This window comes from Stenella coeruleoalba (genome assembly GCF_951394435.1).
Source record: "Stenella coeruleoalba genome assembly, chromosome: 15".
Classification (NCBI taxonomy): Eukaryota; Metazoa; Chordata; class Mammalia; order Artiodactyla; family Delphinidae; genus Stenella; species Stenella coeruleoalba.
Window position 1 is genome coordinate 87888483 of NC_137161.1, and position 21859 is coordinate 87910341.

At 63.0% G+C, this 21859-nt stretch overlaps 1 protein-coding gene across 4 annotated transcripts; it reads left to right on the forward strand.

The window, feature by feature from the left end:
- The first annotated feature begins 777 nt into the window (after positions 1 to 777).
- PDGFA (platelet derived growth factor subunit A) lies at positions 778 to 21575 on the forward strand. Of its 4 annotated transcripts, none has more exons than XM_079945836.1 (7): positions 778 to 1255; positions 2645 to 2774; positions 4208 to 4304; positions 8990 to 9094; positions 11288 to 11475; positions 16964 to 17090; positions 19499 to 21575. In XM_079945836.1, exons 2-7 carry the CDS (start codon positions 2712 to 2714, stop codon positions 19507 to 19509), a joined length of 591 nt encoding a protein of 196 aa, XP_079801962.1. In that variant the 5' UTR covers positions 778 to 1255; positions 2645 to 2711; the 3' UTR covers positions 19510 to 21575. The 4 variants fall into 4 exon arrangements, with proteins under 4 accessions (XP_079801962.1, XP_079801961.1, XP_079801963.1 ...); XM_079945835.1 differs by lacking the exon at positions 778 to 1255 and adding an exon at positions 1464 to 1558; XM_079945837.1 differs by lacking the exon at positions 778 to 1255 and adding an exon at positions 1713 to 1730.
- The last annotated feature ends 284 nt before the right edge of the window (positions 21576 to 21859 follow it).

The following is a 21859-nucleotide window of genomic DNA, read 5'->3' on the forward strand; positions in this document are numbered from 1 at the left end:
TCCTCTTTCATTCCCACACCCACTATCAAACCGAGTCCTTTCACCCCAAAGAAGTGTCCTCGGGTCCCCTCTGCCTGCGAGGAATCCGAGGCTCAACCAGACGTGCTGCAGTCAGCAATCAGGATGAGTGAGCCACGGAGGGCTCTGCTCGGGGTGCAGCCTGAGTCCTGGCAGTGTGCTTTTGGCGGCCGTCCAGAAACCGTCCAGTGGTCTCCCTCCGAAGCAATGGAGGTCCACCTGGGTGGACAAGGGCTGGCTCTAACGCGCTTTTAAACGGTTCCAAGGTTTCCCTAGTTCTGCCTCGGTCATCCTTCATCTTGACCCCTGAAAGCGCGCTTGACGGGGGAGGTCGCAGGTGGGGCTACGGTAGACGAGGCAGGTGCGTTGGGGGGCTGCAGGTGTGTGGAGGCCAGTGGAAGAGCGCTGGTAGCCCCGGCCCACTGGGAATCGCAGGAGGGGCCCACCCCTCCCCCCAGGAATTTGGGGGAAGGCGAGCGCCCCCCAAGCGCCCACTGGACTCCGCCTTTGAAATGCCAGAGCCGGCCGAGCCGAGGATGAAAGACCGCCTGCGGGGCTGAGCCTTTACTGCCTTTGGCGGGAGGGCGGCCGCGGCGGGCAAGGGCCTAATCCACAGGATGGGGGCGTGGGGGTGGAGGACTAGGGCAGGCGGAATTCTCCTTTGGCCGCCCACCGCTCCGCAGTCTCCTCGCCTCTAACGGCCTCGCCGTCTAAGTTCGGGGTCGCTTGGCACGTCACCCCTCTAGCCGATACCGGGGATCGTCCGCCCCCTCGAGGGACCCGCCGCCGGGGTGCGATCCCGCCAGGTCTAGGCAGGCGGAATCTACCCAGCCCGGCGCATCGCCCTTTGGTGGCGCGGGAGCCGTCCGGCCCAGTTCAGGCCTCGGCCTCCCTCGCGTCTCTCCCCCGCATCGCTCTGTGCGGCGCCGCGGCCGGAGGTGGCGCTCTGTGCACCCAGCGGATCCCGGCGCGGGAGGCTCAGACTCCCGGGTGCCTCATGAGCGGCTCTTTTCTTTTCCTTGCCTTCCAACCCCTCGAGTTCCCGGCTCACGCCGCCGCCCGGCTTTCCACGAGGCAGCAGGGACTTGGAGGATGAGGGGTCCCAGGGTGGGGACGAGGCACGCTGCAGCCCCCTCCTCCGACCTGGGCGCTCTCCCCTCGTGGACTGTGGGTGGAGGCTCCACAGTCAGACGCCCCAGTCATCGGATTCTGGGCGGGGGCGCGTGGCAGCCGCCAGGTGAGTGCCCCAGACGCACCCCTAAACCCGCCCCACCTCTCACCAGAGACTCACTCCCCCTCCTTTTATGGAGAGGGGGAGGCAGGGGCCCATGATCCAAACCGTGGAAAGAAGCCGGAGCGCCGGGGCGGGGGGCGGGAGGCGGGGGCCGGCTCGCTTTTGCCCTTTTTGGCGTAGCAGTTCTGGGCGCTGCCCTCTGCCGCCGCTGGGGCCCGAGAGAGGCGAGCCGGCGACGGCGGCACTTCTGCGGCGGCCTCCTCCCCTCCCCGTCCGGTGCTGCAGGATTGCAGCTGGCACTGGAGGGTGGGCAAGCTCGAGGGAGGGGGTGCGCGGGGAGCCCCGGCGGCTGTGCTCGGGGCCGGGAGCGGGGCCTTGATGGATTTTACTGCCTGCGTGAGCGCGTGTGTGCTCACTGCGGCGGCGGCGGCGGCGGCCGGGCCCTGCCCGGCCCGTGCGGCCCCCGCACGCTTCCGAGGTGCGGGTCGCGGGCCCGGAATCCGGGGGAGGCGAGGGGGAGGGGGCGGGGGTGGGGCGCGGCGGCGGCGGCGCTATAACCCCCTCCCCGCCGCCGGCCGGCTCCACACGCGCGCCCTGCGGAGCCCGCACAACTCCGGCGAGCCGGGCCTGCCCGCGCCCCTCCTCCTCTCCTGCCGCCGGCGGCGGCGGCGGCGGCGGCGGCTCGGCCCTGCGCCCGCCCTCAGGCCCGCGCGGCGAGGCCCCGGGCGGGCGGCGGCTGCCAGGCGGAGCGGCCGCGGGCTCTGCCCGGCTCGGGCCGGCGGAGGGCGGAGCGCGGCGCCGGAGCCGAGGGCGCGCCGCTGAGGGGCGCACGCAGGCCGCCGGGCCGCGCCGTGCTGGGCCGTGCCGTGCCCGGCCGGGCGGCGGCGGCTACAGGAGGCCGGAGGCGAGCGCGGGGCCGGCGGCGGGCGCGCAGGGCCGCCCGCAGCCCGCAGGGAGAGCGCGAGCCCGCGCCGGGCCTGGCCGGGTGTCCAGACAGGTGATGGGTGGTGCGGCGGCAGCGGCTCCAGCCTCGCTCCGGGGTCCCTTTCGGGGCTGACGCCCGCAAATATGCAGAATTACCGGCCTGGTCGCTCCTAGAGCCAGCGCCGGGGAGCGAGCGCGGCGGCGGCCAGCACCGGGAACGCACCAAGGAAGAGGCCCAGCCCCCGCCCTCCGCCCCTTCCGTCCCCACCCCCTACCCGGCGGCCCAGGAGGCTCCCGGCGCGGCGGGCGCGGCGAGCGCGCACTCCCTGCTCCTCCTCCTCGGTGGCGCTGCCTGCCTCTCCGCACTCGCTGCTCGCGCCTGGCGCGCTCCGTCGGCTCCCTGCTCTCCGCGCCACCCTCCTCCGGGCCGCGCTCCCTGAGGGATGGTACTGAATCTCGCCGCCACAGGAGCCCGGCTGGAGCGCCCGCCCCGCGGCCTCGCCACCCCGCCGAGCCGCCAGCGCCTCGGGACGCGATGAGGACCTGGGCTTGTTTGCTGCTTCTCGGCTGCGGATACCTCGCCAGTGCCCTGGCCGAGGTGGGTGCCACCCCCGCGCCCCGTCCTCTCTCCGACTCCCCCTGCGCACGCCCCCTGCGGCCGCTCGCGGGCCGAGGAGCCCGGGCTCTGGGGCTCTGCAGAGCGCATTTTGATTTCTGCTAGCGTGGTCGATTTTTAAATTTTCCCAACTGGGTTCTATTTTCTGCCATGCCTAAGTGTGTCTGGTGAGTTTCCAGCGTGTTGCGTCGCTCTGCCGTGGAGGGACGGAGTGGCGGCTGGGTGGACGAGTGGGGAGAAACTTCGGGGGGCGCGGGCTCCTTTCCGAGGAGGGAAATCCGGGGCGCGGCGGACAATGCAGCATCGGGGTGCGGGGAGCGCGGAAGGGGGTGTGTGTGTGAGCCAGCGGAGTCAGGGAAGGTAGAAGAGCCGCCGACAAACAGGTAGGGGCGGTTGCGGCGGGAGCCCCCGGCAGGCAGGGTGGGCAGCGCGGAGCCGCAGACCCAGGTTCCCGGTCCCCATGCCCGGAGGGGCGGCTGGGCCAGCGCAGTCCCGCCCGCCCGGGGCCTGCTTACAGGTGGCTGAGCGAGGCGAGCCGGGGCCGGGCCAGGCGCCCTCGCCCTCCCACCGCCCGCGTCCCCACCCTCAGCCCCCAATCTCGAATTCCGAATCCCCGGGAGCTCTGCTGTGATGAATGACTTTCTGCGCCCCGTCGTGGGAACTTAGTGCTTGAGACCCCCCAGCTACCCGCGACTCCCTTTAAAAAGCAGGAAGCAGCGGGGTTGGCGGGGGGTGGGGTGGGGGGGTGGGGAGGCCGAGTGGTGGGGGTGGTCTGGGCTGGGACCCGGAGCTGTGAGAGGTAGATATTAACCCTTAAGTTCCCTGGCAGCCCCTCCCAGCCGCGGCTGGATTTGGGGCGTCTTAGTCGGCGCTAGGGCCGCGGCTGGGCCGGAGCCCGGGGTGGGGCGAGTGTGTGTGTGTGTGTGTGCGTGCGCGTGTGTGCTGACGAGAGACCCTCTCCCCCGCAGGTTCGGCCCGGGATTCTGGGTGTGAAATTTAAGCCCCAGGGTGGATTAAAGTGTTAGGGCTGCCGTGACTTTCGTCGCCCATCCGTGACGCATTTCAACTTGATCTTCCTAGATGTTGATTTCACTGTTAGATCAGCAACTCCCTGGGCCCCTCTCTGCCCCAGACCTCTTGTAACCGACACCCCGGGGCGGAGGGGCCGAGTGCTTTTTTTTTTTTTTTTAATTTAATGGTGGGGAGCGCTTTCTTTTTGCAAGGGCAGACATGGATGGGGACGGAGAAATGGGGGTCTCACCCAGCCCCACCCCGGCCTCAGGCTCCAGGGCCCGGGCTGGGGGTCGGGCGGCCTGCGTGCGAGGCGCCCGCGCGCGCTGGGGCGGGGCAACCTCGGTCCGGGGACCAGGCGCTCTGGGCGGCCCGGGGCGCTGACCGTGTTGCTCTGCTTGCAGGAAGCCGAGATCCCCCGCGAGGTCATTGAGAGGCTGGCGCACAGTCAGATACACAGCATCCGGGACCTCCAGCGACTCCTGGAGATAGACTCCGTAGGTAAATCGCGCCCCTTCCCTCGGCGCGCTGGGAGGGCGCGGGCGGCGGGCAGGCGGGCAGGCGGTATGTGCGCCCCGCGCCGCCTCCCGCGTCCGGGCCGGGCCAGGCGCCGAGCAGGAGCGCACCGAAAGGTCAGAATCCAATCCCGGGCCATAAAAGCCCAGGCGGATGAGTCAGGAGTTTCTCTTCCAATCACCACTTTCTCTCCTGGAGGCGGCCGAGGGCTGCTCGCTCGCCCAGGGATTGTTTTTGCACTTAAGGAAAATGCCCAGTGTGTCACAGAAAGTTCAGCCGCATAGAGGGCGCCGGCGCCCCGGCCAGGTGTGCGGCCCAGGCCCCGGGCGCCGGTCGGGTAGGCGTGCACCGGTGCCCCCCGGCTGGGCCCCTTTGTCATCCCCGCGAACTTGCCCCGCTCCTGACGTGGGGCTGGGCCTTTGTGGTTGTAGGAGGCCCTTGTCTTTCTGTTTTCATGAGCCAATAAAAAGGCGCGCCTTGGACACATCTGCTGTTTGGGGACTATTTTGGGGCTCCCCCACAGGCTCTGGAGCTGAGCCACTTTAGAAAACAGTTTCTTCGACAAGAGGACCCTGAAGCTCCTTTGGGTGGCAGTGGCAGGGTACTTGCCCCAGGTGGGCAAAGGTGGTGAGGGGCCCAGGTTGGCTGGGCCGGGAGCCCGATGATGTTGGGTGGTTGCGCTTGGGTGTGGACCAGAGGGAGGCCCTTCCTAGAGGACAAGGATTCTGGCCCACGTTTTTGTGGCAGGAGCTCCAGTGTGAGTTAGCTGGGGAGATGCTCAAATCGGAGAGCTTACTGTTGACGGGATTAAAAGAGTTCCCCAATGAACTTGTCAGATGGAGCCGCTGAAGCCAGTAGGAGTCGGTTGGAAGAATTTTACGTGAAATGAAGATTTTTCTCTCCCTGCAAACTACTCTGAAAAAGGGGGGCGGCGGGGGAATTAAGTAAAATCACATGGTCTAGTCGTTTGGAAATTTGTACCTAATTATGGTGGTGGAGAGGCCTGAACTATTTTCATTTCATGCCAAAACCATTTTCCAGCGAGGGCGATGGTTTCTGTAGTTTCTTGACCCAGGAAATCCTTTGGGTGATCCTTATCAGGAAGGGGGTAGAATTTCACTTGGAGATCAGAGTTGGGCCGGGGGGGATTTTGATCTGGCCCCTTGATGTGTAACCCTGGGGGGAAGGATTTGGCTTTGGTGAGCGGAGGAAAACACTTGCCTGCGTTCTGCTGCTCCCTGATGGACTGGGGAAAGTGGGGAGACTGGCTCCCAGAGAGGTTTTTTTCTGGCTGGCAGAAGAGAGGCCTGGGAAAGGCTGGGCCTCCTTGCAGGACCAGCTTTGGGTTGCCATTGGGAAATGGGCCATTCACTTTCTGCTGGGGCCATTCTTATTCTGGTCTCCGCAGCCCCGCCTCTCCCCCACCCCCCACCCATGAATGCTTTTAGCATTGCAGCTCTGGGGTCACGCTGATAGCGTTCTTGACCTGGGGGCTTCTGGGTCCACCGCCTCCTTGGAGGGTCCAAACAGAAAACGTAAGGGTGCACCAGCCGGTTCTCCGGGCTGGCTTCAAATTGCCCCCTTATAAAAGCCCCCGGGAGCCCGGCTCCCTCCTGCCCCAGGGGGTGGAGAGAGTGGATCACCTCCCCCCCACCCCCCACCCCCGGCCCGTCAGAAGATCTGGGGTCTGAGAGTGGGACTCCTAGTGCCTGGGAAACGTCGGGGGTGAGAACATTGGAGGGGCCTCAGGGTCTCCCTTGCTCAGCAGCCATGCCCCTCTGGGACCCTTTGTGATACACACCCCAAAGTGGGTCTCCTCCATCCTGGTCAGCCCCCCTTTCACAGATATGGAAGCTCTGACCTGAGCTGTTTGCTTCTGTAGCTTGTTTTGCGGGGTTGGCGGGGGGGGGGGGTGTCTCTTCCCCGACTTCTCTTTCCGTTCAACGTGAAGAGTAGAAACGGAGCTGGCTGCTAGGAAAGAAAGGTTGCAAACAGCTGTGGGGTCATTTCTTGGAGGATTAAGCTGCCCTCCAGGCCCAGCACTCCCCATCAGGTCCGGTCAGAGGCCGGTCTGGGGTCAGTGAGGAGGGGGCTGGGTGCGGAGGAGACCCGTTGTTCTGGGTGTCCTTACTTTTCTTTGAAACTCTGAAGGGGGCTCTTCCAGGCTGATGCCCAGGAAGCAGGAAAGAGGCTCCTTTAACAGAGTGGCTCCTCCCAAGTGGGCTGGGCTGTGTGATTGGCAGGTGGGGCGTGGCCTCCTCCCTGTAGCCGGACCTTGTTCCCATTTTACAGGTGAGGAGCTGCGCTGGAGGCCCCGAGGCGGTGGATTCCTGTGCCAGCGCCTGCGAGTTGCAAGCGTGCACGAGGACCGGGCAGTTGGTTTTTCACGTGTGGCCTTTGGGTGGAGAGACCAGCATGTGGTCTTCTAATGGCCAGTAGCGTGAAGTTTGTGGCCTGTGTGTCGGGTGTGCTGAGAGCAGGCCATTCAGCGGAGCTGTGGCGGGAGCTGGGAGCTTTGTTCTCTGAGCAGCCTGGCCCAGCGCCCGTGGTCATTGAGTAACCGATACATAAATATCCCGTCTCGGCCATTAGCGCTCCTCCAGGACTGACGGCTGGAGGACGGCTCCCCATCCTTTGGACGTGTGTGCGTAACAGGCAAAAGGGAAAGCCGTTGATTAACTGTTCTGAGAGCAGTTTTAGGGCATGATTCACGCGTCGGCTTCTCTTGGGAGTCCCCACTAGTTGCATCTCGACCTGCGTAAATCAGAGGGCTGCCTCCGCGTCAGCGGGGTCAGCGGGTCCGAGCTGGGCTTCCAGACCACCCATCTCGATGGGGCAGTGGCTGAGCTTGTCTGACCGGGAGCTCTTTCTACTCCTGACTGAGATCGAGTCCCTGGTTCAGGTTTCAGGACAGTCGATGGACTGGGAGGAGGCTGTGTCTTCTCTGCTCATTTTGGGGGGCGAGAGGCCTGGGCGGAAGGCGGTCTGGGTCTGGCCACGGGCCCCTGGGGTCTCCTGCCGGCCGCTGGCCTTGCTTGTCCTTCCGCGTCTCAGGCCTCAGTTTCCTCCGCGGTGAAGAAGCGGCACACCTACTGCACACGGGGCGCCTTGACATCCCAGCAGGCGGCTGTCGCCTGGCTAGAGTGAGGCGCGGGGGTGCAGCCCGGGTTGCTGCCGTTCCATTTTCTCTTAGAAGCTCAGGATGGACCAGCTGCTTCTGGGTTTGGCGATGGCAAGATGGCCACCACCAGGACATGACTCATAATGTCACTTTTTCATGAAAAAATGTTTCTTGTAACAGTTGGTTGACGGGAAATTCTTACTGCGTGAGTAGCTCTGTTCTGATCTTATTTTGGGTCTCAGAAAAAATGAGCGGCAGTGGAACATTGAGTCATTTTGAGGGAAGAGCTGGGTTCTCCTGGACGCCGGCATTCAAGGCAGGCATGTCTTCTGCATTCCCATCGCGTTTGCCCCGTTTGTGCTCCGTTTCCGATGAGTGCAGGTTCCAGACTTGTGGGTGTGTGGACAGTCACCAAGGCCTAGGTGGGCCGGGCACCGAGGAGTGGGCCTCTGGTCTGAGCTGGTGGCCAGGATACCACTGGAGCTTCTTGGGGTGGGGGGGTGGCAAGAGGGGGAATCTTTATGCAGCTGCTGACTATTGGGGTGCACCTTCTCGGGACCTGTTGCCCCTGGGTATCTATGGGGGAGGCAGTGACAGAAAGGAGAAGTGGGACGATCCCCCAGTGGGTCTGGAGGCCAGGGTGGGGAGGTCAAGTGGGACCCACTTCATCCAGGTGCAGGCGCTGTCCTTGGGCTGGGTCAGGCCAGATGGCAGGTGGCAGGACTGTGTCTCTTGCACCCCCTTTCTGGGGGCCTTGGGGACAGAGAGGGTGGTGGTGTGCGTACCGAGGGGACTGTAGCCAGTCCGGGGGACTAGGCCCAGCTGTGACCTTGGCTCTGAGGCCGCTGCTCTGCAGGCCTTAGATACTTGGATGGCAAAGCACTTTCCTTCCTGAAAGCTGTGTCCCTCCGACAGGCACCCAGACTCCTGACTCCCCACTCCCGGTTCTCGTGTCCTCCTCCTCCTCGCAGTGGGCTAAGTTCAGGGACCAGTGGGGTCTGGCTGAGGCCCAGTCTGGCCTTGCTTCTGACGCCCCTCGACGGCCAGGATGCTCATCGAGGGTTGGTTTAAGTGAGGGCAGTGGGGGAGGAGACACGTGCAGTGCACAAGTCGCGGCAGCAGCCCCTGCTGGTCCTCGGTCCAGCCCGCTGTCCAGCCCGCTGTCCAAGGTCCCCTGTCCAGCTGGCAGCAGCAGGCCTGTGGGCTCTGGTCTCCTGGGCAGGGAGGGCTGGCCTCGGGTGCCTCCTTACCTGGTTCAGCCCTCACCTGCGCTTCCTTGAGGAGGAGCCGCGGGGCAGGCCGGCTGCAGCCCCTTCCCCACGGGCCTGCGGCTTTGGCTTCGTGGTGACGTGTGTCGGGGACCTCGTGTCAGCTGCGTGGGGCTGGGTGGGACGTTGCTGGCGGTTGGGAGTCTCATCCTGTGCACATCTTGAAGCCCCCTTGTGGGTGTGGAGGGACCCCGTCTGGTCTGGGGAGGGACGTGCTGCTGGACAGACCCTGGGTGTGCAGGTGTGGGCGGCCGGTCGCTACCTCCTGTTTCTACCTGCAGGGGCCGAGGAGCCTCTGGAGACCAGCCTGAGAGCCCACGGGGGCCATGGCGCCAAGCATGCGCTGGAGAAGCGGCCTGTGCCCATTCGGAGGAAAAGAAGCATCGGTGAGCCCCAGGACTGCTGGGCCGGTGGGGGGCTGCGGGAGGGGCTCTGGGGCCTGCCCTCTCCCCCATTCCCCCAACCGTGGCCTCGGGGGATCCGTCCCTTCTCTTCTCTGTAAGACAAAGGCACAGCCTGCTCAGGGTCTCGTGCGCGTCCCTCCTCCCTGCTCATTGCTGCAGGCCTGGCCTGGGCCGAGAGTTTCCAGGAGGGGGGAGCCGTCATAAATTCCTGAAGTGCCCGGTCTTGTTGGGGCCTGCGCTGCAGACAGCCTCGCTGGAAGACGGGTCGTGTTTAATTTCCAGCTCGTAACGTGCAGCACACTGTGCTCCCAGCTGCGCCGCAGAGCAGTGGGTACAGCCGTGCTGGGCCTGGTGGGCCCTTCCCAGGGCCCCAAGCCCACTCAGACCTGGCCCCCCGGCCCCCATGCAGGGTTTGTTCCCTCTTGCAGAGAGACCCCGGGTCCGCCTGGTGCCTTTAGGAGTGATTAGCTGGTGGGGGTCTCCTGGGGCCTCAGGCTCAGCCTTGAGGGAAGATCTTGCCCCAGGGGCGCAGCTGGAGGGTGTGTGACCACCCACTCCCTTGCCACCTGTGGGTCCCGACTGCTGCCCATCCCCGTGTGACCTTGGGCATGTGACTCCTCTGTCCGAGCTTTATTTCCTCCAAGAATATGGATTCTATAGCGTTTACTTCTGGGCGTGGTGTGTGGGTAAATGATCCCTGGCTGAGGCCGGCGGGCCGGCCCCGGGTGGCGTTTGCCGTTGTGAACGTGTGTTCCCAGCTCCACGGCCAGGTGCTCTGCTAGGGCTGTTGTGAACGTGTGTTCCCTTCTCCACGGCCAGGTGCTCTGCTAGGGCTGTTGTGAACGTGTGTTCCCTTCTCCACGGCCAGGTGCTCTGCTAGGGCTGTTGTGAACGTGTGTTCCCATCTCCACGGCCAGGTGCTCTGCTAGGGCTGTTGTGAACGTGTATTCCCAGCTCCACGGCCAGGTGCTCTGGTAGGGCTGTTGTGAACGTGTGTTCCCAGCTCCAAGGCCAGGTGCTCTGGTAGGGCTGTTGTGAACGTGTATTCCCAGCTCCACGGCCAGGTGCTCTGGTAGGGCTGTTGTGAACGTGTGTTCCCATCTCCGAGGCCAGGTGCTCCGGTAGGGCTGTTGTGAACGTGTGTTCCCAGCTCCACGGCCAGGTGCTCTGGTAGGGCTGTTGTGAACGTGTGTTCCCATCTCCACGGCCAGGTGCTCTGGTAGGGCTGTTGTGAACGTGTGTTCCCTTCTCCGAGGCCAGGTGCTCTGGTAGGGCTGTTGTGAACGTGTGTTCCCAGCTCCACGGCCAGGTGCTCTGGTAGGGCTGTTGTGAACGTGTATTCCCAACTCCAAGGCCAGGTGCTCTGGTAGGGCTGTTGTGAATGTGTGTTCCCTTCTCCGAGGCCAGGTGCTCTGCTAGGGCTGTTGTGAACGTGTGTTCCCAGCTCCACGGCCAGGTGCTCTGGTAGGGCTGTTGTGAACGTGTGTTCCCTTCTCCGAGGCCAGATGCTCTACTAGGGCTGCAGGACCCTCGATGAATGTCTGTTCTGCTGCAGATGAAAGGGGTGCCTGTGAGCAGAGCTAGGGCTGGACTGAAGGTCCCTGTCCCTGGCTCCACCTTTGGCCCTGCCTGGCTGGACTCCCCAGGCCCCTGTAGCCGGTGGGCGCTGTGAGTGGAGCCCCTTCCCCCACTGGGTCGGCCAGACCCCCAGCACCCAGCCCTCTTCGTTTGGTGGCTTGTCCCTAGAGGCCACTGAGGATGCACATGCAGGAGGAGGGGGCCCTCAGGAGGTGGGGGCATCTGAGACACCGCCCCCCCGCCCCCCTGCCCCCTGGCACTGGGGTGAAGGCGGCTGTCCCTGCTCCGTGCTGGCTGCAGGGGTTGTGTGAGCCCCCGGGGTGTTGGGGGATTTTCAGCCCTCCGCCCCCAGGGTGGGCTCCCCACAGCCCCCTTCCCCAGGGTCTCCCCTCCTGGCCCTCAAGCCCCTGCTCATCTCTGGGCCAGTCAGGTGCACCCGTTGGGGGCTGGAGTCTTTCTGCCTCTGCTGGACCGGGGGCTGTGTGACAGGCCCTGTTGGAGGAAGCTGTGGGCCATGGGGATGCTCCTGCCTGGGCCCCTGGGAGCTGCCGCAGCCCTGGGGCTTCCAGAACATTCACCGGGCTCTTGCCTCTGCAGAGGAAGCCATCCCCGCAGTCTGCAAGACCAGGACGGTCATTTATGAGATACCTCGGAGCCAGGTGGACCCCACGTCTGCCAACTTTCTGATCTGGCCCCCGTGCGTGGAGGTGAAGCGCTGTACCGGCTGCTGCAACACCAGCAGTGTCAAGTGCCAACCGTCCCGCGTCCACCACCGGAGTGTCAAGGTGAGCTCGGCGTGCCCCCGCCCCAGGGGTAGCCCCGCCCAGCCAGGCGGCCGGCATGCTGCTGAGCCGGAGGACGCTCCCGTTTCTCTGACAGGCACGCCGAGGCCCGGGGTGGAGCCGGGGCTTGGGTCATGGTCGGTCACGCGAAGCAGGTTTGGATCTCGTGACGCAGTTGTTTGCCTCACTAACGGGTCTCGCGAGGTGTCCAGCGACTTAGCTGGGAGCTGCCTGACGTCTCCTCCAGGCCCTGGAGAGGCCTCACGAGCACTTCAGTGGGGGCTATGGTGCACGGCAAGGGGCTGGTGGGCCCCTCAGGGCCTCACCCTGCTGGAGACAGGAAGGGAGCGCTGGGGTGGGACCTGGTCGGGGGGGAGGCTGGGGGTCGGGTGGGCTCAGGCGAGGGGCCAGGTGCTCTGCCTGCCATGCTGGACCTCCGTCCGTGTCTGAAATCCGGGAGGGCGCCCCCGTTCCACTGGACGTGTGTGTCAGTGGAGTGCTAGCCAGAGGGGTCCTTCTGGGGGTGCTGAGGTGCTGGGGGTCAGGCCGCACCCCTGTGGCGGGGGGTGTACTCTTACTTGGAGACCCACAGGCCCCATGGCTTGGGTTGGATGTCCTCGCCGCCCTCCTGGGGCCCCTGGGAGCCAGCACATGGCCAGTGCTTTGCCATGAAGCCCTCTCCCAGGCAGGGGGCTGGCTGTGATGACCTCTGAGGGCAGCACCGGGGGCACGCACAGAGGTCAGGCTCACGTGACACGTCCAGGAGCTCCTCCGCTGAGTCCTGGGGAAGACTCTGCTTCCTCGGGTCACTGGGCAGCCAGACTGGGGCCTGGCTTTTGGCCCGGTGGCTGGAAGCCTTTCCCGGCCTTGGCCTGCTCCCCTCCGGCTGCACTTGCCTCTCGTGTGGAATGGGTCTGAGGCGCTGGGACTCAGGCTCTGGGACTGTGGAACTCCCATGGGGGCAGCTGGCCTTGCTATTTGGAGGCAAGGGTCCCTGCTTCTGGGTGTCAGTCTTTCTCTTTTCCAAAGGGCAGGTTGGAGGGAGGCTTCTAGACTGTCTCCTGGCTTCTCCGAAGTGTGGCTGAGGCTGGAGAATTCTGGGGGGGTTCCTGTCTAGAGGAGGGGCTGCCCCCCCCCCCCCCGCCTGCCGGAAGCTGGGTCTGGGTGGGTCATGATCCCACGTGACCCTGGGGGCGTGGACTTGGCACCTTCCACGAGGAGCAGCCCCGCCCCCTCTCAGCTGGGCCTCCAGTGGCAGGGGGTCCATCTTTCCCGGAAGGAGGCCTTCGCTTGTGGGGTGCAGTAGAATTCATTTCTCCACTAGGAGTGATTTCAGATCCCCTGTGAGTCAGTGAGTCCAGGCCCGTCAAGCCGGCCGCCGGCCCCGCGTGAGGTGCGGGGTGAAGGACCCTGTAGCCGGCGCGTGAGAAGCACTTTAGACTTGGAACTGGGACTTCACTTGACCTTGGGGACTTGGTCCTCTGCGTGCTTTGGGTGTTGAGTAAGCAAATTCCGCGCCTGCTGCCCCACGGCCTCAGGCAGACGCTCCCCTTGGGGCTGAGTTGCCCCTGGAGTGCTTGCCTGGGGCGCCGGCTTCCGCCTCAGGGCTCCAGACTGGGCGGTAGGGCCCCCAGCCCAGCACTGCATCCCCACTGCCCCCGCTGATTCCTCTTCCTCAGTTAAAGGAGGAAACTGAGGTCTAACCGCCCTGCCTGTGGGGTCTCTGCCGCCAGCCCGGCCAGCCCGCCTCTGCTTCCTTGGGTCTGGGGGTCCTCGCTTGCGGCGTGTTGGAGGCGTCTTATGAGCCCCAAGAAGCTGGGTAACTGAGGTCTTTCTCTCTGGGGCATGGGGGTGGGGTGCCCAAGATTAGACTGTCCTGCAGGTGGGCTTTGGGGCCTGTCCTTAGGGCATGAGACAGGGGCTTGGAGGCACAGGGGAGCGGGAAGGGAGTGGGGCTCTCTGCGCGGGGGCTCCAGCCTTTGGGGATTCCCCAGTGCTCCCACCCCGGCTTCCCGCAGTGTGAGGACCAGGGCGTGTCTGGTCCTGGGATGGGCATTAACCCCGCCTCTCTGCCCTGGTCCACCCTGAGGGCGGGTAGGTGTGCAGAGCTCCTCGGGGATCCTAGCGGCACAGTGGGTGAGGATGGGTGGTCCACCTCCGCTTGGGCACAGGCCCGGGGCTCCCCCATGGGCCTCCGTCTGCCCAGAGGGCTCAGTCCTGCAGCCAGGGGCCAGGCAGCCTGGCTCCACGTCGGAGGCCCTGCCCCCCTCAGACCCGGTCCCCTTCCTCCGTCTCCTTCTTCAGGGAAGGCATCCCCTCCCTGCCCACCCATCCGAAGGTTGGCAGGAAAACATCCAGCCCCAGACACTGGGGGTTCTGGCAGAGAGGAGACAGAGGCCAGTGGGAACAGGAGGCCCCTTGTGGGGGCTGGCCTGGCCCCCCAGCCTGTCCAGGAGCCCTTCCTGTTCCGTTCGGGGTTGAGGCCGAGCAGGGAGGGGGCCCCTGGGAACCCCAGGCTGGGTGCGGTGTGATGGCTCCTGGGGGTCGGTAGGGATGACGCCCTCCGGGTCGTGCACGGTCAGAGGCGCCCCTTATTGGAGGGAGATAACGGTGAGGTCGGGAGTGGTTGCCCTCCTGAGGCCCAGGTGGCCGAACGGCGCAAGGTGTCCTCAGCTGGAGGCAGCCCCCAGGCCCTGGGTCAGGACACGCCCCCCAGCTCCCCACCGTGACCGCCGTGAGGCGTTTTGTGCCCACAGCTCGCTGGCGGCCTTGGCCCTCCAGGGCCTGCCCTCGGGGTGGCATCTGGAGCGGGCCCCGGCACGCCTGCAGACCCTCCAGCGTTGCCAGGTGGGCAGGGGTCCCGGGGGCCGACTTCCCTGCCCTCTGCTCAGCGTGGTCAGCGCTTGGTGTCTTCCCCGCAGTGCAGACCCCGGGCCGGGCTGGCAGTGGCTCGGGGTGAAGGAGCATCTCTGAGCAGCCATGTCCCCACCTGCGGGCCTCCAGCCTCTCACACGGTGGAGGTGTGGGGCTGCATTTGCTTTCAGGGCAGCCCGTGGGCCAGGCCTCCAGAAGCCTGGCCCCAGCTCTGTGGTCATGCCCAGGGTGGGCGTCCGCAGCTCTGCTTTGCTAGACCTCAGGCTTCTGGGAAGTGGGTCTGGCGTGTCCACCTGGGATGTCCAGTAATGGGTCTCTGCACCCAGTATTGGACTGGGGGGTCGCTTTGGGTGGGAGGTCCCAGCTGGGGCCCCATTAGCCATTGCTGTTTGGGGAGCTAGTTTGGGGCTTTGGGGGGAAAGCAGTGGCAGTGGCAGTGAGTCTCAGGTAAAGGGCCCCTGAGTCCCTCCCCTCTGGTGGGTAGGGATGCCCTACCCTTGCCCGGGGGGAGCCCTAGCGGTCAGGGAGGCCAGCGCCTTGGAAGGTGGGCATGCTTCTAGGCCCTGGAGCTGGGTCGCTTTCTCTGTGCCATCGTGGCCCCTAAGCCGGGCCTGGAGGAGGACCACCGCCTGTGAGCCAGGTCGAGGTCTGTCGGCCGTGGAGCCCCAGAGCCCTCCCCCAGTAGACTCAGGGTGTCCCCCCGGCTAAGCGGTGAGCCCAGGGCCTCTGCCGGTTCCAAGTCCAGGCCTCCTTCTGGGGAAACAAGCCCTGTTCATGCTGCCCCAGTTTCCCCGTCTGTAAAGCGAGCCGCTGCTGTGCCCTCTCAGGGTAGGCCTGGCACGTGGGGTTCAGCAGATACTGGTGTTTATTCTGGGTGGCACTCTGATAATCTGGGGGGTCCCCTGCAGGGCGTGGCTCTCCCTGGCCCTCCTGCCTCATAGCAGCCCAGCTCGGGGGGCCAGTGAGCGGCAGGAACTCAAGGCCCTGCTTGGAAGGGTGACGGCATTGTTGGATGGCGTCTCCTGTGGGTCTGCTCCGGGAACGTGCGGGTGGGGTGTTCGTGACACAGCAGCTCCGTGGTGGGGAATCTGAATGTCAGGTTTTTCAGGTGCAGCCCAGGCTCCCAAGACAATCAGCGGGAAGGAGGGGGGGATGTGGGGCCCCAGTAGGCTCCAGTATGGGTCTGGGGCCCGAGGCAGTGGGATGGGGTCCCAAGGGTGTCAGCGTCTTGATCTGTGGCCTTGGCTATTGTGCAGGACGCTTTTGAGAATTTAATGCTCACAGTGTGTTCTTGGGGGAGAAAATGTAGCCATTTCCTGGCCAGACAGAGGTGCCTGACCGGCCTGGAACCCTTGCACGCCCAGAAGCAGGTGCCACCGAAAATTCCTGTTTGTTTTTCTTTGATAAGAAAAATAAGACTTTTCTCTAAAGACTTGAGCAGCTGGTGTCATGTGCCCTTCACCAAGGGGCCCACGGGGGACAGCGCCGCTGGACCGTGCACGGGTCCCATGGCCAGTCTGTCTGGTGGGTGGCAAGCCCGCCCCCGTGCCTGGGGCCCTGGGTCCTCGTACCTTCCCCGCAGAGGAAACCGGGGAGGTGCCCAGAAGGTGTAGCCACGTGGCCATGCCGGGCCTGGACGGGGGTCCCCCATCTTCTGGCCTCCAGGCCCTTTGTGAAGGACTGTCCCTGGGCTGGGGGCTTCTGCTCGTGGCCCGGGGCCCCGTTCACGTTGGCCAGCTCTGGACCACGAGCCAGGCTCCCCCGGGGCCTCCACGTGCCCAGGGTGAATGCTGGGTGGGCTCTGCTCCCTTCCTGCCTGTCTCCCCGGGAGAACAGCGAGGGGTCGAGTGGGTGTCCCTGAGGGCCATCCCGGGAACTGGGACCCGGGCAAGGCTGCAGGGCTGGGCCCGGCCCCACGTCAGGTGGCCGAGGGGTTCTCGTCTGGAGTCTATGGCAGGCCAGAATGTGCGTCCAGACCGACAGCCTCCCTGTGAGCCCCGAGGGCTGCGCGCTCCTCCGCGGGCCTCGGGGGGGACAGGAGGGAGGGCGACACCCGAGCCGCAGACCACGAGCAGTAGCCCTGCTCCTCAGCTGCTGATAGGCAAGTACACATTGTCCCAGAGGTCCCTAAAACGTGGCCGCAAACACCTTCCTTCACCCAGAGCTCCCACCTTGAGTGCGTCCCTTCGGGCCTTCTCCTGGCGTGTGTGAGCCCTTTAGGTTTATTTTAAGTTAAAATAGGACCAGGGACTTCCCTGGTGGTCCAGTAGCCAAGACTCTAGGCTCCCAATGCAGGGGGCCTGGGTTCGATCCCTGGTCAGGGAACTAGATCCCACGTGCCGCAACTAAGAGTTCACATGCTGCAACTAAAAGATCCTGCGTGCTGTGGCTAAGACGCGGGAGCAGCCAAATAAATAAATAAATATTAAACAAAAAGTGGGACCAAACCGCAAATGCCGCACCACAGCTCGCTGTTTCCTCCCCGAAAACCCTGCTTTTCCCACTGGGAGGAGCCCGGAGGTCAGCAGTCGGGCTGCTCGCACCCCGGGTGGGGCCCGGCGCCTCCCCACCCCCAGGGCTGCGTGCGCTTGTCCATAGCAGGCCGCTGTCTCGGCAGGTGGCCAAGGTGGAGTACGTCAGGAAGAAGCCAAAGTTAAAAGAGGTGCAGGTGCGGCTGGAGGAGCACCTGGAATGCACGTGCGCGAGCGCCAGCCCGAGCCCCGGCCACCGGGAAGAGGAGGCGGGTAAGGGGCGCCGTCCTGCTGCTGCAGCGGAGGGTCCGGAGCCTGGCTTCTGTGGCCGCGTCTGGCGGGCTCGGTGGGTGGGTGGGTGGGTGGGGGAGGCGGGATCGGGGGCTGTAGCCAAGGCCCGTTTACTAAGCTGCCCTTGTGGCCTGGGACCTGCTGGGGAGGGAGGGAGGTCTGGCCACTGTGCGGGTCCAGTCACCCGCCCAGCTGGTGGGGGGAGCGGGTGAGATGCGGCCGAGGAAGGGCCCTGTCCCCGGCGGGTGGTGGGCGCTGGCCGCGGCGTTGCCAGTCAGGGTCCTGGCCTCCCCCGGGGCAGACTTTGCCCAGAGCAGCCCGGCGTCGTGACCGCCGTGTTGGGCCAGCTTGAGGGGACCAGGAAGTGTCTCCGTGCCAGCGCCATCGAGTTGTTTTACAGAAAGACAAACACCCCAGGTATTTACGGCTTCAGTTTCCACCCCACAGCCCTCCCTTAGGCCCTCTCACCCTCCCTGCCCTTCTGTCAACAGGAAGGCGTAGGGAGTCAGGTAAAAAACGGAAAAGAAAAAGGTTAAAACCCACCTAACGCGGTCCACCAGGTAGGAGCCGGCCGCCGGCCATGCCGCAGTCCTGGGGTGGGAGGCGCAGCGACTGATCACTCGGCGAATCACCCCGAAGGCGAGGACGCGCCCTGATTGGCCTTGATCCGTCCGCGAGCTTCTGCTGTCTGGCTGGGCTGCGGGTCTCCGCATTCCCATCCCCAACCCCTCCCCTCCCGCTGCTCGGGACACCTGGCCCATGGCTCCCTCCTGCTCCGGGGCCCCTGCTCTGGCTTTGGTCCTTGTTGATTGGGGAGGCAAAGGCATCACACAAGCGGAGTGATCTGGGTTCCCTGAGCAGCAGTGGGGTAGCTCTGACGTTTACTCGCTGGGATCACCTCGGACAGGTTACCCACCTCCTTTGACAGATGAAAAAACTGAGGCTTAGAGGGATTACAGATGAAGATTGTTGAAGGCTGAGTAGATCCTGTCTGAAAATGCTTTGTAAACGTACAGGGCTGTTGGCTACTGTGTTGGCAGTTGTGTTTGGCTGCTAATAACATGCCAGAAACAAGGGTTGAGATAAGGTAGGGAGACCAGAGCATGTATGGCAGTCTCAGGGACCCACTTCTTTCCAGGACTAGTGGTGTCCATCCTCAGAGTTGCCTCATGGCCCGAGATGGCTGCCAAAGCTCCAGAAATCACGTTACACTCCAGGCCTGGAAGAAAGATTATGGTGGGGACTGGGGACAATCGTGAAAGGACCCAGTGACTTTTGCTTTGATCTCATTGGCCACCCCTCTGCTGTAAGGGGGCCTGGGAAAGGTGGTCTTTCAGAGGGGCTTCCCAGGAGAAAGTGGCTGTGGGCAACCACGGAGGAGGCAGTTTTAAGCCTTCCTGGTCCTTCGTGTTGGCCTGTCTGGCTCTGCAGAGCCTGGTCCTTGCTTCTGGGCATGTGGGAGCCCATGGCATCCAAAACAAATAGTTGTGAGAGGAATTCTTGGAGACAGGTGCCCGGGAGCCCAGGCTCCAGCTGAGTGATGTGTGACTGCAGAACGCTGCCAGGTCAGGAGTTTCTGAGGCCCGTAGGTCACGTCCGTTCAGGAGGATCCTCTGGGGAGGAAAGGTCCACGTGGACAGATCTTGAAGCAGCCCCAAAACGACTGCTCAGCCTTGGCTTTTGGGTCCCCAGGGTGTGGTGCAGGGGCTGGTTTTATACCTGCCTGTGCTGCCAAGTTTATGACCACTGGGCTTAGCCTCCATGGGCTAGCTGATGATTGATACCCCAAAGGGAGGGGCAGGCGTCCCTGCCTCCCTGCTAGCGTTCAGGCTGTGGGCATGTGGTGGTACAAGTGTTGGGATGAGCAACAGACAGGCGACGTAGGGTGGGGAAGAGCTGCTCTTAGCTCAGCTCAGTGTAGCTCTGCCTGGTCACAGAGACCCCTCTGTCTTGCTGGTGGCATCCATCCTCAGGGTTGCCTCATGGCCCAAGATGGCTGCAGGATCTCCAGAAATCACATCAAGCTGTAGGCTGGAAGAAAGAAGAAGGTGAGGAGACAGGCATAAGAACCTTTCTGGGCCTCAGTTTTCCCTATCTGTACAATGGGAGAATGGGGTTTGCTATGAAGCTGTGTACTGTGAGATCCCAAGAGCCTAGTCCCAATTCTGGTCAGGATGTTACAGAAAGGGTAATGAGGCATATTTGATTTGAAAATTTTAATAAAAGCTCTGAATCCTACGACTTGCCATGAGGCGTGTGTGTGTGTGTGTGCGTGTGTGTGCGCGTGTGCGCACACCCCTGATTGGCTTAAATGTTTCACACAATCGACGTCACTCAGCGGTGTGTGTGCTCGCGGCCTCTCAGCGTCTGTCTCTCCCCTCTGCCTGCAGATGTGAGGTGAGGATCAGCCAGCAGCCCTTTTCCGGGACACGGATGTACATGGCGTGTTACATTCCTGAACCTACTATGTACGGTGCTTATTGCCAGCGTGGTCTTTGTTCTCCTCCGTGAAAACTGTCTCCATGCACACTCTGGAGAACAAAGAGACAGTATACGTTGTTTATGTGACATCAAAGCAAGTATTGTAGCACTCGGTGAAACAATAAGAAGCTTCCTTGTCAAAAAAAAGAGAGCAAACAAAACCACGAAACATGACAAACAAAACTCACTCACAAAAATATCTAAACATTTGCCGGAATGGAGGGACGCCCCGAGGGATGGAAGTGACAGACGTCTCGGCAGACTGGATCTCTTTCCAGGGTGGTCACAGGTGCTTTGGCCAAGGACACAGAGCCTGCTTTCTGAAGGCTGCGATCGGACGCCGCCGGGCTCTGCAGGGGCACGCAGGAGCCAGGAATGTCTCGGAAACCACATCTCCTTGCTGTAGTGTTTAAGTCTATACAGAAACCTTCCTGAGAGCCTTAAGTGGATTTTTTTTTTACACCATAAAGTGATTATTAAGCTTTCCTTTCTACTCTTTGCCTAGCTTTTTTTTTTTTTTTTTTTAATTATCTCTTGGATGACATTTACACCGATAACACCAGGCTGCAGTAACAGTCAGGACGGTGGGACGGTACCTTTCCTAGCAGGATGCAAACAAATGAGATGTATTAAAATAAACATGGTATACCCACCTATGCATCATTTCCTAAATGTTTCTGCCTTCACGTGTTTCTTCCTTGCCCCATTTTACTCACTTTTTAATTTAAGCCATTTCGAGAGAACTGCGTGAACCAATCACATGCCGTCCCCAGGCCTCTTGCCCTGAGTCCCTCCCACCTGCTGCGGCCAGGCCTGGGGATGTGGCTTTCCGGAGTGGCTGCCCAGGGTTGCTCCCTGCTGCTGCCGCTGGTGTTTGGACAGAACCTAAACTCTTTATTTTTCGTAAGATGTTACGCTTTACGTGTATTCAACAGAAATTATGTGTGTGTGTTGTTTTTTTGATTTTGTTTTTTTGTAAAGGTGAAGTTTGTATTTTTGTCTAATATTACCAGTTTTATATACCTGAGAGCCTGCCATGTTTTTTTTTGAACCAAAAGGAAAAAAAAAACCCACCAACAAAATGCATACATGTGAAAAGCATTTGTGGCCACGTTTTTCTAGTTGCGTAGCCGAGTCCATGCCCTGTCTGTCACGTGGCCCATGGCCCATGGCCCGGGTGCTGGAGCTCCCGGGTGATGATTGGGAGATGACAGTGTCCTGGGCTGGCCGGTGATCCCAGGCCTGCCCGTGGGATTCCAGAAGCTACGGGAAGCGGCCAAAGGAGCTGTCCTGCTGGCGCACGTGGCCTCACGGAGGCGGAGCCGTGCATCCCCTCAGACGCCGAGTGGACGAGGAAGACCTGACCCCACAGAGCGCGTTGACCGCGGTGTCTGCGCGTGTACCAGTGGACACGGTCAGCCTTACGTCGCCCGCGGCCTACTGCTCCTGTCCTCATTGCCTCAGGGCTCCTGAGACCGTCAGAATCCCTTTGTTGCCGTGGGATCATCTCTGGTGATAGTGTCCCCGGGGTTCAGCTGTTCATGGAGATTCTGTAAAGGAGCGTCTTCAGCGCATCTGCAGGGTGTGGTCTCGGCTGCAGCGTGACGCCTTTCAGCGAGAGCGCGTGGGGGTGGGGGTGGGCGCAGGTGGCGTGGCCCCGGCCCCCCACAGGGGAGCGCCCCCTGTGCAGGTGCTGTGAGGGGTGCCCGCTGCCTCCAGCCCCGTGGCTGGCGCCCTGGGGCTGCGCCGTGCTCGACGCTGTGCTGCGGATACGTGTCTGATGCTAGATGTATAAACGTGATCTGTGTATTTACGTCCCGTGAGATGCTGAGAACACTGCTCAGTTTTTCTTCCTTTGTGCAAAGCCATCTGATGAATGGTCTGTCCATTAAAGCGATGGCGCAGAAAGGCCTGGTGTGCTTTTGGGGAGGAGGAATGTCCCAGAAGGGGAGGAGGGCCTTGGCGGTGGTGCTGGAGGATGTCGGTGGGGGGGGCTGTCACTGTGTCACACAGAACGGAGGGTCTCGGGCCAGCTCCCCATTCCCAGATGATGGCAGAAGGCCCTGCGGCCTCAGCTCTGGTGGCTGCCTGGCGCCCGTCCAGTCCGAGGACTCCTGAGGGCCCCAGGCGAGCCTACCTGCGCCCCGTCAACCACCGAGAGGTTCAGGTGGCCCCCTCGGCTGGTTCGGCTCCCTTGTCCCATGTGTGTGTGGGTGGAATTCCACTGGAAGCACTAGATAGTGGGGAGGAGAGGTTCCCCTAAGGAATCG

Bases quoted from the DNA above. Each gene is read 5' to 3' on its own strand.
- PDGFA (XM_079945836.1), top strand. From the start codon at position 2,712: ATGAGGACCTGGGCTTGTTTGCTGCTTCTCGGCTGCGGATACCTCGCC. The intron at 9,095-11,287 runs GTGAGCCCCAGG...TTGCCTCTGCAG, and splicing joins TCGGAGGAAAAGAAGCATCG to AGGAAGCCATCCCCGCAGTC. The intron at 11,476-16,963 runs GTGAGCTCGGCG...CTGTCTCGGCAG, and splicing joins TCCACCACCGGAGTGTCAAG to GTGGCCAAGGTGGAGTACGT.